At 52.2% G+C, this 11,933-nt stretch overlaps 1 protein-coding gene across 2 annotated transcripts; it reads left to right on the top strand.

The window, feature by feature from the left end:
• Positions 1-1,987: 1,987 nt before the first annotated feature.
• Positions 1,988-11,120, top strand: Tmem61 (transmembrane protein 61). Of its 2 annotated transcripts, none has more exons than XM_021161217.2 (3): positions 1,988-2,673; positions 6,162-6,511; positions 10,011-11,120. In XM_021161217.2, the coding sequence occupies exons 1-3, from the start codon at positions 2,659-2,661 to the stop codon at positions 10,237-10,239; spliced, it is 594 nt and encodes a 197-aa protein (XP_021016876.2). In that variant the 5' UTR covers positions 1,988-2,658; the 3' UTR covers positions 10,240-11,120. The 2 variants fall into 2 exon arrangements, with proteins under 2 accessions (XP_021016876.2, XP_029332738.1); XM_029476878.1 differs by having other exon boundaries at positions 2,449-2,673; positions 9,687-10,095.
• Positions 11,121-11,933: the final 813 nt, after the last annotated feature.

The following is an 11,933-nucleotide window of genomic DNA, read 5'->3' as shown; positions in this document are numbered from 1 at the left end:
TTACAGATGGTTGTGAGCCACCATGTGGCTGCTGGGAGCTGAACTCAGAACCTCTGGAAGGGCAGTCAGTGCTCTTTAATCACAGAACCATTTCTCCAGCCTGTGTTTATTTTTTAAATTACTAAGGGCATTCTTTTTTTTTTTTTTTTGGTTGGTCGAGACAGGGTTTCTCTGTGTAGCCCTGGCTGTCCTGGAGCTCACTCTGTAGACCAGGCTGGCCTCGAACTCAGAAATCTGCCTGCCTCTGCCTCTCGAGTGCTGGGATTAAAGGCGTGCGCCACCACGACCGGCACTAAGGGCATTCTTAATTATTATTAATCAAAAACCTACATAGTACTTTTAAGGGAAAAATGCGTCCTCATTTTGAACCTCAGACTGTTGTTTGGAAGTGGCCGTATATATCAGTAGAGGGTCCCACACTGACTTTATTGTGTAGACCGGGCTGGTCCAGAATTTAGAGATCTGCCTGTTTGTGTATCTTGTGTCTATTGTATCTTAGGTGGATGCTGTACTATGCCTGTGCGACTCAGCTGGCATCTGCCCTCAGCTCAGAGCTGTGCTTTAGCAGCAGTGTCACCTAGCACCTGGGAAAGATCTCAGGCTGGCTGGTGTTTAAGTCTGCAATTTTAGCTCACGGGCTCCTGGAGGACCATTCAGTTTGGGGTGGGGGGCACAGCTGTGTCTTAACTCATGCTATGAACCCCTGGAATCATGCACGCCAGACCAGCATGCATTCCAATCCTTGACCTGAACCTAGCACAGTTTGGGGAAAACCCAACATTGCTAAGGAACCATTTCTCCTAGCCTTCCTAGTCTTAAAGGGACAGCTTGAGATTTTAATCTGGGATCTGAACTCAGTGTTGTTCAAAGAGGATGAGCCGGTTGACTCTGGCCCACAGTCCTCAGCAGCAGCCCAGGCATTGTAGTTAGCCAAGGCTAGAACAGCTTCTGGAAAGGGCTAGGAAGGAAGACAGAGCTGGTCCCATTTCTTGCATTCCAGTTGTACTCAGTTCCAGTCCCCTGGAGTCCCTAGGAAAGGCTGTCTGACTAAATCCCAAGCTTCATGGTTCTTGGTCCCTGACCTTAGCGAGGTCTCCACGGGTTAGGGGAGAGCCATGCACTGAGCCACTGTGTAATGCAAGAGTGTATACAGACTAGCTTCTCTGGGAGAGGGAAGGTCTCATTAAGCCCCAGTAGCTGCCCTGAGAAGGGGGTCTCTGGATCTCCATGTTACAGAGGACATGGTCAGACATATCTAACTTGCAAATGGCTGGAGACAAGAACCACAACTTCCTAACTCTGGCCTTGATTTTTCTAACCAGAGACTCAGGCTGGACCTCAACCTTACCATGCCGTGACTCACCTAGGGATAACAGGCAGGGAGGGGACACACCCGGTGTGGGTGGATACCCGCACAGCTGACATGAAAGCATGAAAGGAGCCAACAGTGCCATGACCCCTTATCTCCCACCCACATCTCCTAAGCACAGCACCAAGGGGCTGCTGGCCACCATTAGCTGCTGGCAGGCTGTCTCGATGGGGTGTGGCAGAGTCAGAAGTCCCTGTCTCCATACAGCCACTCAGCTTCCCGGCCTTCTCCAGGCCTGTTTTCTGCTGTGAAATGGGGATCTGTGCAGATGGCACACAGTGAGGAAGGAAACAGACAACGCACAAGGGACCTCACCAGAGGGAGAAATTAACGCTCAAAGGACTCAGACACTCTGAGTGGACTCTTTCGTCAGTCACTCGTTGTCTGTGACTTGGTCCAAGCTTAGCATATACTTCTCCTTCTGTGGAATGCTGTGGCCCATTGCTCCTCCCATAGACATGGGACACAGAACTGAGCTAACCCTTCTCCTGGGCCTCGGGAACTACCTGTTCACAAAACAGTAGGCGTTTACTCTAAGTGACTTAACACTCACACCCGGTGATGCAGGAGGAGGGGCTGCAGGGATGTCATTACTACACCTCTTGGCCCCTCTCTCTTAGAAGGCAGTGTCTCCAGGGAAGGAGCACTCCAAGCTGGTCCTCTGACTGGATAATGCTGTCCTGGAATGTGGTGAGAGTAAGGGAGGGTGGGGGAGCTGCTCTCTGGCCCGTGATAAAGCTGTCCCTGTCAACATGGGGTGCTAGAAACAATTGGATGAGTGGCTTTCCCTTTTTGAGCCTCAGTTTCTCTTTCCTGCGGAACAGATGTGTGAGGCTTCCCACAGTTCACCTAGCCTGGATGTCTAGGAGTTTCCAGGCCCAAGTTCCAGCTGCAGAGTTGCCCTCTCTCTGGGAAATTGCGTCCCCCTCAGTAGACTATCCCTTTAAGGTTGGGCGGGGCCTGCTGGACACTGGCCAGTGAGGAAGCACTGAAGCGGGCCACTAGAGTCCTTGAGGTAGTTAGTGGCTATTCAAGAACTAGGAGACCGTGGGTGGGTGGCTTCCCGGTGGGATCCCCAGCTGCTGGGGGGGGGGTGACAAAGAGGGGAGGAACAACCTCACTGAGCCCTGGGCTCAACCTTACTGTGGACGAAAGCAGGGACCTCAAGGAGCCGTGAAGTGCCAAGGGTGCAGCTGTGGAAAGCTGCCAGAACCTCTCTAGATGGTCGCATCTGCAGAGCTCAGCCACCAGGCCTTCTAGTGTGCTGGGCTCTCCCCTAGTCCAGACTGATGGCTGCATGCCAGGTGGGTGCGAATATCCTGTCTCCCTCCCTTGCAAATACTCTAACTTCTGCTAAGGGTGTGGCCCTTCCTCTAACCTGGACCCAGCAGAACTGACCCCGTGCCCTACTCCAGCTGTCTAACCCCACTGCACACTGCCTGGTGTCGGTTTCTTTGCAGTTCATGGGTGTCGGTTCAGATAGTTGCTTTTTTACAGAAACAAGTGCCTGGGGTGATCTTATAGTGTCATGGTGGGACAGGAGCAAGATCATTGCAAGGCTCTTCCCATCTCTGTCGGCCTGGGTGCAAGTGCAGCCCCCTTCTTCCTCTTCTGATGGCAAGAGGGCTTTTCTCTCTGATTTGAACTGAACCCTTGGTGGTAGACAGCTGGGGCAAAAGAGTAGGTACATTCCTGGTCCAACTCCCTCCTGATGTGGTAGCACACTCATTATTCATAGTACAGGGTACATTTAGGCATTGAGACACTAGATAACTTGATAGTGTCTGAGTAGGGCTTGCTCATGAATTCTGGTCTCAGAATCAGCTTGCTGAACTCAACTCCATAATCTCTTAGCCCTGACAGCCAGGATGTGAACTTAAAGATGTGAATGTCAGAAGCCTGCTCAAACAAGGTCCCAGAGTTAACAGGCTGACCACGAGGAGGGTGCTCTAGACATAGCCTCCTGGTGGGAAAGGGCTTCCCTGACTGGAGGGAGGTGGGCACAGTCCCTGTGAGAGGTGATATTGGTTTCCATTCTGAACAGGGGTGAAGTGGAGACTCAGTCAGAAGGAGTAACAGGCCTAGGAGAAAGTTCTAAGTGGCTCAAGCTGAACAGGAAGGACAAGAGGAGCCTGGTAGAACACTGAGTGGCGTTGGAGCCGGCTTGGCAGGCCCTGGCAGAGTGCCAGGATGTGGTGGAACTTCTCTGGGGCAGGAGAGCTTCCTGTCTGCCTCCAAGGGGTTGGAAGTCACACCCTCTGTGCCAGAGAGCCCTTCCTTCCTTCCTTCCTTCCTTCCTTCCTTCCTTCCTTCCTTCCTTCCTTCCTTCCTTCCTCCCCTGTCAAGATTCAAGGGCTGCAGGCACACCCACGTAAAGGGTAGTGAAGTGTCTGATGGTGGCTTCTCTGAAATGGGAATGGAGGGGTCCAGTGTCAGAACTCTCTGAGAACAGCCAGCATCAGGCTTTATAGTGAGAAAGAAAACCACCACCACACAAGGCGTAGGCTGTCTTCTGTCCAGGGAGGAATCAAAACTTTCCACTCTCCCTAATGGCAGCTTAGCATGAGCTATGCCTGCCCCCAGGATCCACACAGATGGAGGGAGGTCCTTTAGAAGAAGATGGCCACTACTCTATTGAGACACACTGAGAGCCATTGCAGGGACTTGCCTGAGGTTGAGGCACACAGATTGTCATCACGTGAAGCCAGAAGGAGGGCACCTTGTTGGGGAGAGCAGGCTGACAGATACGGATTCATGGGGTGGTCTCAACTGAAGTCACCTAAAACTATATATACAGAGACTCAACTGTGCACGTACAAGGGTTAGGTTAAATCCACATCTAAATCTCACCCTAACCAGTGTCCCTGGGGCATCACTGTGGTGGGCATCAAGAATACACCTGTAAAGTACTTGGTATGGTGCCCAGCTGGACAAAGGTCTTGCATGCCATGTATGTAGACCAAAGGAAGACTGGGTAGAAAATGGCACCATGGGCTCCTGCTTGTCTCTGGGGATTCCTCTTGGTGTGTATTTTGCCACTTCATTCTCTTCATGATGAGAATATTTTCCTTTCCTGGAAAACAGAAAACGTCATAGGCGTCTTCAAGCCTGTGTGTCTGGGTGTGAGCCCTTTAGATACGTGGATCCCCGCTATACTCGGCTTCGGATGGAAGGACCTTCCCTAGCTTGGGTTGTGTCTCCTCAGTTGTAGAATGACCATTCCTCTGCACCACCCAGCTGCCTTGGTTATAGGAGTCAAAGATGTTGACAGTGGAGGGCCGTCACCTTGTCTGCAGGCCCAGGGTTTCCTCTGCTGCCTCCTTTGGTGCTTTCTCCAAGTGGTTACTCCAGCCACGTTTGGAATGTGTCTGTCGCCTTCCATGGCCTCGCCTTGATTGGAGGCAGGATGAACTTTCCCAAATGCTAGTTCTCAACAAAGAGCTGCACTCCATAGCATCTCTATAGGTAGCTGGTGATTCAGTAATTCAGTGAACTCTGGCTTAGAGGACAAGCCAAGGGCTGGACAATCTTAAGAGGCGTGTGGTGTGCTCCTAGAAGGCCTGGGAGTCTTCAGAAGTTTCCCAAGCAAGGGTTAAGCTGAGTTTTGCATGAAGGTAATGGGAAGGCACCACACAGAAGACTCATTGGGCAATGGCTTAGAGGTGAGCGTTGGGGACCAGTGCCAGCCTCCTCTGTTCTGAGGGATCTAGAACCAGGCTTGCTTCCTGCAGCTTCCCCAGGCAATGATTTTGCTAAGTCCTTCCTCTTCCTGGGATTCATATGAGTTCGAAAGAGTGGAATACATGTGTGCTCCCCTTCTGACAAGCATTCATGTTGAGCCCAACTTAAAATAAATCTTAAAAATGTGTGGGTAGGCCAGGCAATAGTGGCACATATCTTTAATTCCAGCACTTGGAAGGCAGAAGAAGGTAGATCTCTGTGAGTTTACGACCAGCCTGGTCTACAGAGTGAGTTCCTGGACAGCCAGGGCCATGTAGAGAAACCCTGTCTCAAAAAAAAAAAAAAAAAAAATGTGAGTATTCTGCCTGCACACCTGTGCACTTTGTGCATGCAGTACTCATGGAGGCCAGAAGAGGGCATCAGAACTCATGTGCGTTGCCATGTGGGTGCTAGGAACCGAGCTCAGGTCCTTTAAAGAACATCTAGTGCTCTTAACCATTGAGCCATCTCTCCAGCCCTAAACTCATTTTTTTATTGCGTTTATATTACTCCACCTACTGGTCATGAGATAGTTCACTCTCTGTTTCGTTATGGTTAGGACTGTAGGCTCTTTCAGTGCTGTGACTGTGGTAAACCAGGATGTGTACATGCTCTGGAGACGTCCTGCTGTATGGCACCACATTCAACTTCACATTCCAGGAGCTGTCACTCACACTGTACTGCTCTTCAGACCCCTATAGCTTTGGTTATATGGGGACAAGAGCTGGACCCTGTGAGGCGGTTACTAGTGGAGGAGAGGCAAGCCACAACAAGCAAGGCTTGGACTCTCTACCAAAGTGTCCCCATAGGAACCATTTACCTATCAGCCAAGGCCCCCGAGGCCTCTTTAAAGCCCAGAATGAATGCGGCATATTTATTATTACATTATTAAGCTCCTACTGCATCTCAGGTGTGGTGCTGGGAACCCGAACCGGCTTCTCTGTGACCATCAACGTAGCCCTGTGTGCATGGGCATCATCTCCGCAGGGAAGGAGACAGAAGAAGACTTCTCCGAGGTCTTGGTGTATTTTGCTAGGCCAATTCTTCAGATGCTCTCTCTTTCTGTGTGCAGACATGCGCCAGAGGCCGGGCGGCCTCCACTGTGCGTTACTGCATGACGGTTGGTGGCACAGTGGTCCTGGTGGTTGGGATACTCTGTTTCGTATCGTGGAGTGAAGGCAATGTTGCCGTCCAGCCTGGCTCGCTGCCCGCCACCGTGAAGCAGCCATCGCCCGAGATGCCCCCGACTTGGCTTAAGTCTGTCATCATCCTCTGCTGCAGCGTGGGTGGTCTGCTTCTGTTCTTTGGCCTGCTTTGGTCTATCCAGGAAAGGACAAAGAAGTCAAGCCAGGGGGACTTCTACCGACTCTCCAGAGACCTGTATCACCTTGCTGTGGAGTGCCCTGTGAAGGAGCCCTACAGGTCAGTGTTGGGCAGGGTGGGAACTTTGGGTGATCCATCATAGCCACACTAGCCAGTATTTGTTCAGAAAATTCTCATGAGATTCCTCCACTGGACAAGGCCTTGCTCTGTATCCCTAGGATGTGGGAACAGACATGACAGAGACAAATGACTAACCAGAGTAGAGTCCAGACGTAGTCCTACAGAGATGGAGAGAAATCTGGGAAGCCTTGCAGGAGGAGGCAACAGCCAAGCTCACCAGAGAAGCACAGGGGGCAAGAACCCAGCTTAGGAAGGGTCCTTGAGAAACAAGAGGGTACGGTCAGGGCCAGGTAAGAGACTGAGTGCCTTTGGATCTCTAGTGTCGTAGCCAGGACTTCTCTGTGGAAGAGGAAGCCAGGCCCAGAGACCTTTAACTTCCCCAAGGCTACCCAAGGATATGTCAGAACTGGGACCTAAAATTCCAGCCACTTTGCTGGGAACCAGTGCTCTCCATGGCTAATGGATTCATGAGATACCAGGGACATTGAGGTTGTTGATATGAGGGAGCAGCTCACAGAAGGTGCCCAGCACACAGTAGGCCTGTTGGAAGTGACAACTTTCCCTGACCTACAAAGGTGGGTGTAGGTGGGGTGAGGTGGGGGGTTGGGTGGCGGTTGTGTTGGGGGTTGGGTGAAGGTAGAAAGAAATGACTGGATCAAAACAGTTCTCAGCCTGTTTTTTCTTTGCCATTATCCCCCAGCCTTTGAAAGTGAACTCTGTGATCCTCCTGTCCCAAGGGCTCGGATTACAGGCACGCATCTCCATGACCAGCTTTTGAGCACATCTTCTTGGAATCTGATCCCCATAGATGTGCTGTGGTCTGTGTATGTTGTATGTGTACGTTTGTGTTTCATGTCTGGGGACCGATCTTGCCCTGTAAGGATTGGTCATGCATATTCTCACCGAGTACTCATTTATTCTACAAAGCACCCCTTGGATCTGGAGCCTGCATGCATTCTCCACCCTCTGCCTGCTTGTACCTTTATGCCACCGGGAACCACCGTTGCTGTCTGTAGGAGGCTTTTTCTGTTACATGCAGCTCACATGGGTGAGCCTGTGGTCTGCAAGACCGTGTGACCTCTGCACTTCTGCTCCATAACGAGCTAACCTGTGCTCCTTGGAACTGGTTGGAGGTCTACCTGGATGTTTTTCTTTCCTTTGTTGGTAGATAGTGTCTTCTGGAGTTTCTTGCTATCATCCCATAGTTCTTTGAGACCAGATACAACATTCAACAGATAGTACATATAGCCAGACTTCAAGTGGGACGTGATAGAGCACACCTGTAATCCAGCACTTGGAAGACTGAGATAGATCGACCGAGTTCCAGGCCAGCCTGAGCTACAGAGCTGAACCTTTTAAGGTTTTAAGAGACCATCATTTGCTCTTCTCAGATGAGAAGCTTGTCTCACAGAGAATGATCTGCCTGCACAGAATACAAGCTAGACTCTGACAGCCAGGTCAGCCAGTCCTCCTGCCTTGCCCAGCCTGACCTGAGCGCAGAGGTGTTGCTGTTGTCTGTACACACAGCAGTGTTGCCTCAACAGGGTCCAGGCTGCAGCTGCAGGTTAGATGGGCTACTCCATCCTCAGCCAGTTAGGCAGGATAACTAACTCCCCTTACCAGGAAGCAGGAAGGGGCCCTTCCAGCTCTGAGACCTGAGTTTCAGATTCAGAAACTGGTGTGACTGGGTACGGAGGAAACCATCTGTCTGAACTTTCCTGGCCACATGGGAGGCACCTCATAGCCTAGGGTTACCCGATTGGAGCTAGAAACAGGCTTTTCATCTTGGCTTGGTTGGCTTGGGCACCTCTCTCTCCACGGCAGGCCTTAATTCCATTTACGCTTTCTTGCCTCTAACACTGACTCAGTACCTACCATGTGTTGGGTCCAACTCCTAGTATTGATAATACATCAGGGACAAGACAAAAAGATCTTAGGAGCTAACCTGGCAATTGACCGTCAGCCCTGGAGGAGGTGGCAGGGGCAGAGGCCCGTGTCCTTCAGTGAGCACAGCAGACAGTGCTGGGCCTGCTCTGAAAGCCAACTTTCTGTCAGAAGTGGAGTGTCTACAAATGTCCCTAGATTTCCCTAGGCACACCTGATGCCTCACATGTCAGTTGTGGCAGGAGGAAGGGCAGGTCTTCTGTATCAGCTGCTCACCGCTGGGACAAAATACCTGAAAAAAATCCCGAGGAAGGGCTTATTTGGGTTCATGGTTTGAGGGTACACCCTGCCATGGTGGGGAGGGCATGGTGGCAGCTGGTCCTGTCGTGTCCGCAGTCCGGAAGCAGAGAGATGAATAGGTCTGGGCTCACTTGGTTCTTTCCACTTAGTGCAGGACCTCGGCACAGGGGATGCTGCACCAAATGTGTGGGACGATGCACCCACACACACTCCCAGAGCTCCGTCTCCTAGGTAACTCTAGATCTTGCCAACACTGAAGATCAACCATCATCTCTCTCTCTCCTCTAGTGCGCTGCTGGGCTCCTGAGAGAGACCGTGGTGGGTGTGCTTTGCACACGGCTTGCATCCTTAGCTTCCCCTGCTCTTCCTCACCGCAGTCTTGGTCTTGAACAGGCTTGAGCCTGGGCTGCTCACAGGGAGGATGGAGGGATTAGGCCTGTTTTACAGACGGGTAAAGTGTGGGGTAAGCATGAGCTCTTCCGTTAGAGAAGAGGACTGTACACTCAGCTGATGTGCTTTCTACTCATCCCTCTGTGAGGTGGGTGGGGCTTCCTCCTGCTCTACTGAGTTTGCTCTCTCAACAGAAAGCCCCCTGGGTCAGCATGGAGCCTGTCCCTTGCCCTTACAAGGCTATCCTGATCTCTGTGCTTGACCACACCGCACAACCACAGAGCTCTGGGTTGAGAGTGTACTAGGCACCGCCTATACACTAAGACAGGACCTTGCAAAGGCTCAAGTTCCCTGCGTTCTTGTATTCTTGTAACTTAACCTTGGACAGCTAAATTTGATGAGCTACTGAAGTGACAGGCGCTGGCCTCAGGGCTGCACACCTGCCCTAAGCAAATTTCCTGTTGTGGGCTGAGCTCCTGGGGTTCCTGAGCCCTAGCCTGCTGGATGCCACATGCTGGGATCTCTGCATCTGAGCCCTTGGGGGGTCTCTCCACAAGGTCACTGCCTTTCCCCATCCCAGGTCCCCAAGCTGGCTGCCACCTCATGTCAGGTCACCAGGAGGCAGGCTCACCCTCCTGGTCTCAGAGCAGCTCAGAGAGCAGTTTGGGGACTCCGTGGAAAACAAGAAGTGGGGACAGGTCAGAAGATGTCCCAGGGGAGTTTCAAAGTGGGGAGTGGTGGCAGCAAGAAGTGCAGGAGGAGAACAGAGGTGGAGGAGTATGAGGAGGAGGGAGAGCTGATGTTGGCAGCTGCTCCAGCAAGCTTCATAAGGAGACTCCCCGGTCTCCCTGGCATGCAGGAGAGTTTTGAGCTGGTCCTAACAGCCTCTTTCCTGTTCCCACAGGCCTCCTAAGGAGGCTGTCATTCCCACTTATGAGGAGACCATGTACTACCCACTGGCTGAGGGTCTCCTGCAATTCCCTGTGCAGCCTGAAGAAGACCTCCAGTGCCACGCCCCAGGGGATGCCCGGCTGGGGTCAGCATCCTTCTCACGCCCACCCAGCTACGAGAGCATCCTCCTCACTCAGGGGCCTGTTTCTGGATTGAGTGCTGCAGGCTCCAGCCCTGTTTGAGCTCAGGCTGCAGGAGAGTTACAGGTCTCCAGCAAGGCTGTGAAACTGGCCCCTAACCAGCAAGCTTTGCTCGAGGCCTCCACCAGGACTGGGTTCACAGCAGGCATTCAACAAGAGGTCTATTGCTGGGGGCTGTTTATGCATCCGTTGCTGTGTGAGCATGAGTTGGCTTTAAATAACCCCACTTTATTACGTCTCACATTTTGTGCATGGCTGGTTCCTATGGTTGTCCCCATGAGGTACTGGGGGGCCATGAGGTACTGGGGGCATCATTCAGGTCCCAACTGGAACAGGACCTCTAAGCTGGTGTGCTGGGATCAGCAGCTGACATCTGGGAGAGCACGTGTGGCGAACACAGGACGAGAACACAGGGCAGATGTGGTCCAAGATTACACAGACTCTGATCTCAGTCCCTTGAGCCTAGGCCCCATCCTGTACCGCTTCAGTTTCCTCATTCATAAGCTGGAATAGGCACTTTAAAAATAGATTTATTTATTTAAAGCATGTGAGTACACTGTCCAACACTCAGACATGCCAGAAGAGGGCATGGGATCCCATTACAGATGGTTGTGAGCCACCATACAGTTGCTGGAAATTGAACCCAGGAGCTCAGGAAGAGTCAGTACCCTTAACCACTGAGCCATCTCTCACCCCTCCCCCCATCCCCCCAGGATAGGCACTTATAGCAATGCCTGCCCCTGCCTTAGAGAGCAGAGTGGGAGGAGCCATGGGATGACAGAGAGCAGAGTGGGAGGAGCCATGGGATGACAGCAGTGGGTGCCAAGCAGCTGAATGCAGGGGCACAGCCCTGGGCTAGAGGCTGCAAGTCTCAGAGTTGGTGGAGGGAAGTCTCCCCTACCAGATGCCTGCCTGCCCAGCATCTGATGACAAGAACCGCACTAAGCTCTCCAGATGTGGCACTAATAGCAACTTTCTCTCCAGCTGTGTTCTGCCCTCTATGTCTCTATCCATTCCACCATGTCTCCAATTGGTCCAGTTCTAAACGTTCCTAGCTGCTAATTCCTAGCATGCCCTTGCCCTCCTCACCCTGTCCAGCCCCCCAGCAACATGAGTTACAGATCATGAACTGGCAAATAGATTCTTTTAGATCAGGCTGTGTTGCTCATGCTGAAACGTATGGGACATAGCACCAGAGTGAGGAAGGAACATGTAGTCAAGTGTCACTCCCCTGAACCCCAACCCTTACTCCTGGCACGCCTCACCTCCCCCCTCACCACACCCTCCCCCCCCCCCCCGCAACTACCAGGGACAGTCAGGAAAAGCTTTCTCCAGTGTGTATAGGGTAAAGGCTTAGAAGGAAGCAGGTGGCATGGGTCATGTTAGACCAGATTCTCACTAGGGATATCCTCTGTCAGTGGGACTAAGTGACCTCCCTAGAGCCCCTCAGCAGCAGGGGCTTGAAGGCTGGCTAAGGTGGCAGCCTCAAGGGCCAGCTGGTGCTAGGCCAGGTCTCTGCCTCTGTCACCTCCTCACCCGAAAAACCAAGAAATAGCCTGTGCAAGCTGAGAGCTCAGCGCACAGTCAGGATGCAGGATCCCTATCCATGTTGGACCACTGTGGGGAGGCTGTATTGTCACTCTGCCTGTTTCCTGCTGTCCTCTTGGGCCACTGAGAGTCTCTTAATGCCAATTCCACCTAGGGCCTGGCCCCCAGCTCACCCCTTACACACTCTG

Source organism: Mus caroli, chromosome 4 (genome assembly GCF_900094665.2).
Source record: "Mus caroli chromosome 4, CAROLI_EIJ_v1.1, whole genome shotgun sequence".
In the NCBI taxonomy this organism is placed as follows: Eukaryota; Metazoa; Chordata; class Mammalia; order Rodentia; family Muridae; genus Mus; species Mus caroli.
The sequence above is the reverse complement of the archived record's forward strand: the minus strand, read 5'-3'. Positions and strand labels throughout refer to the sequence as shown.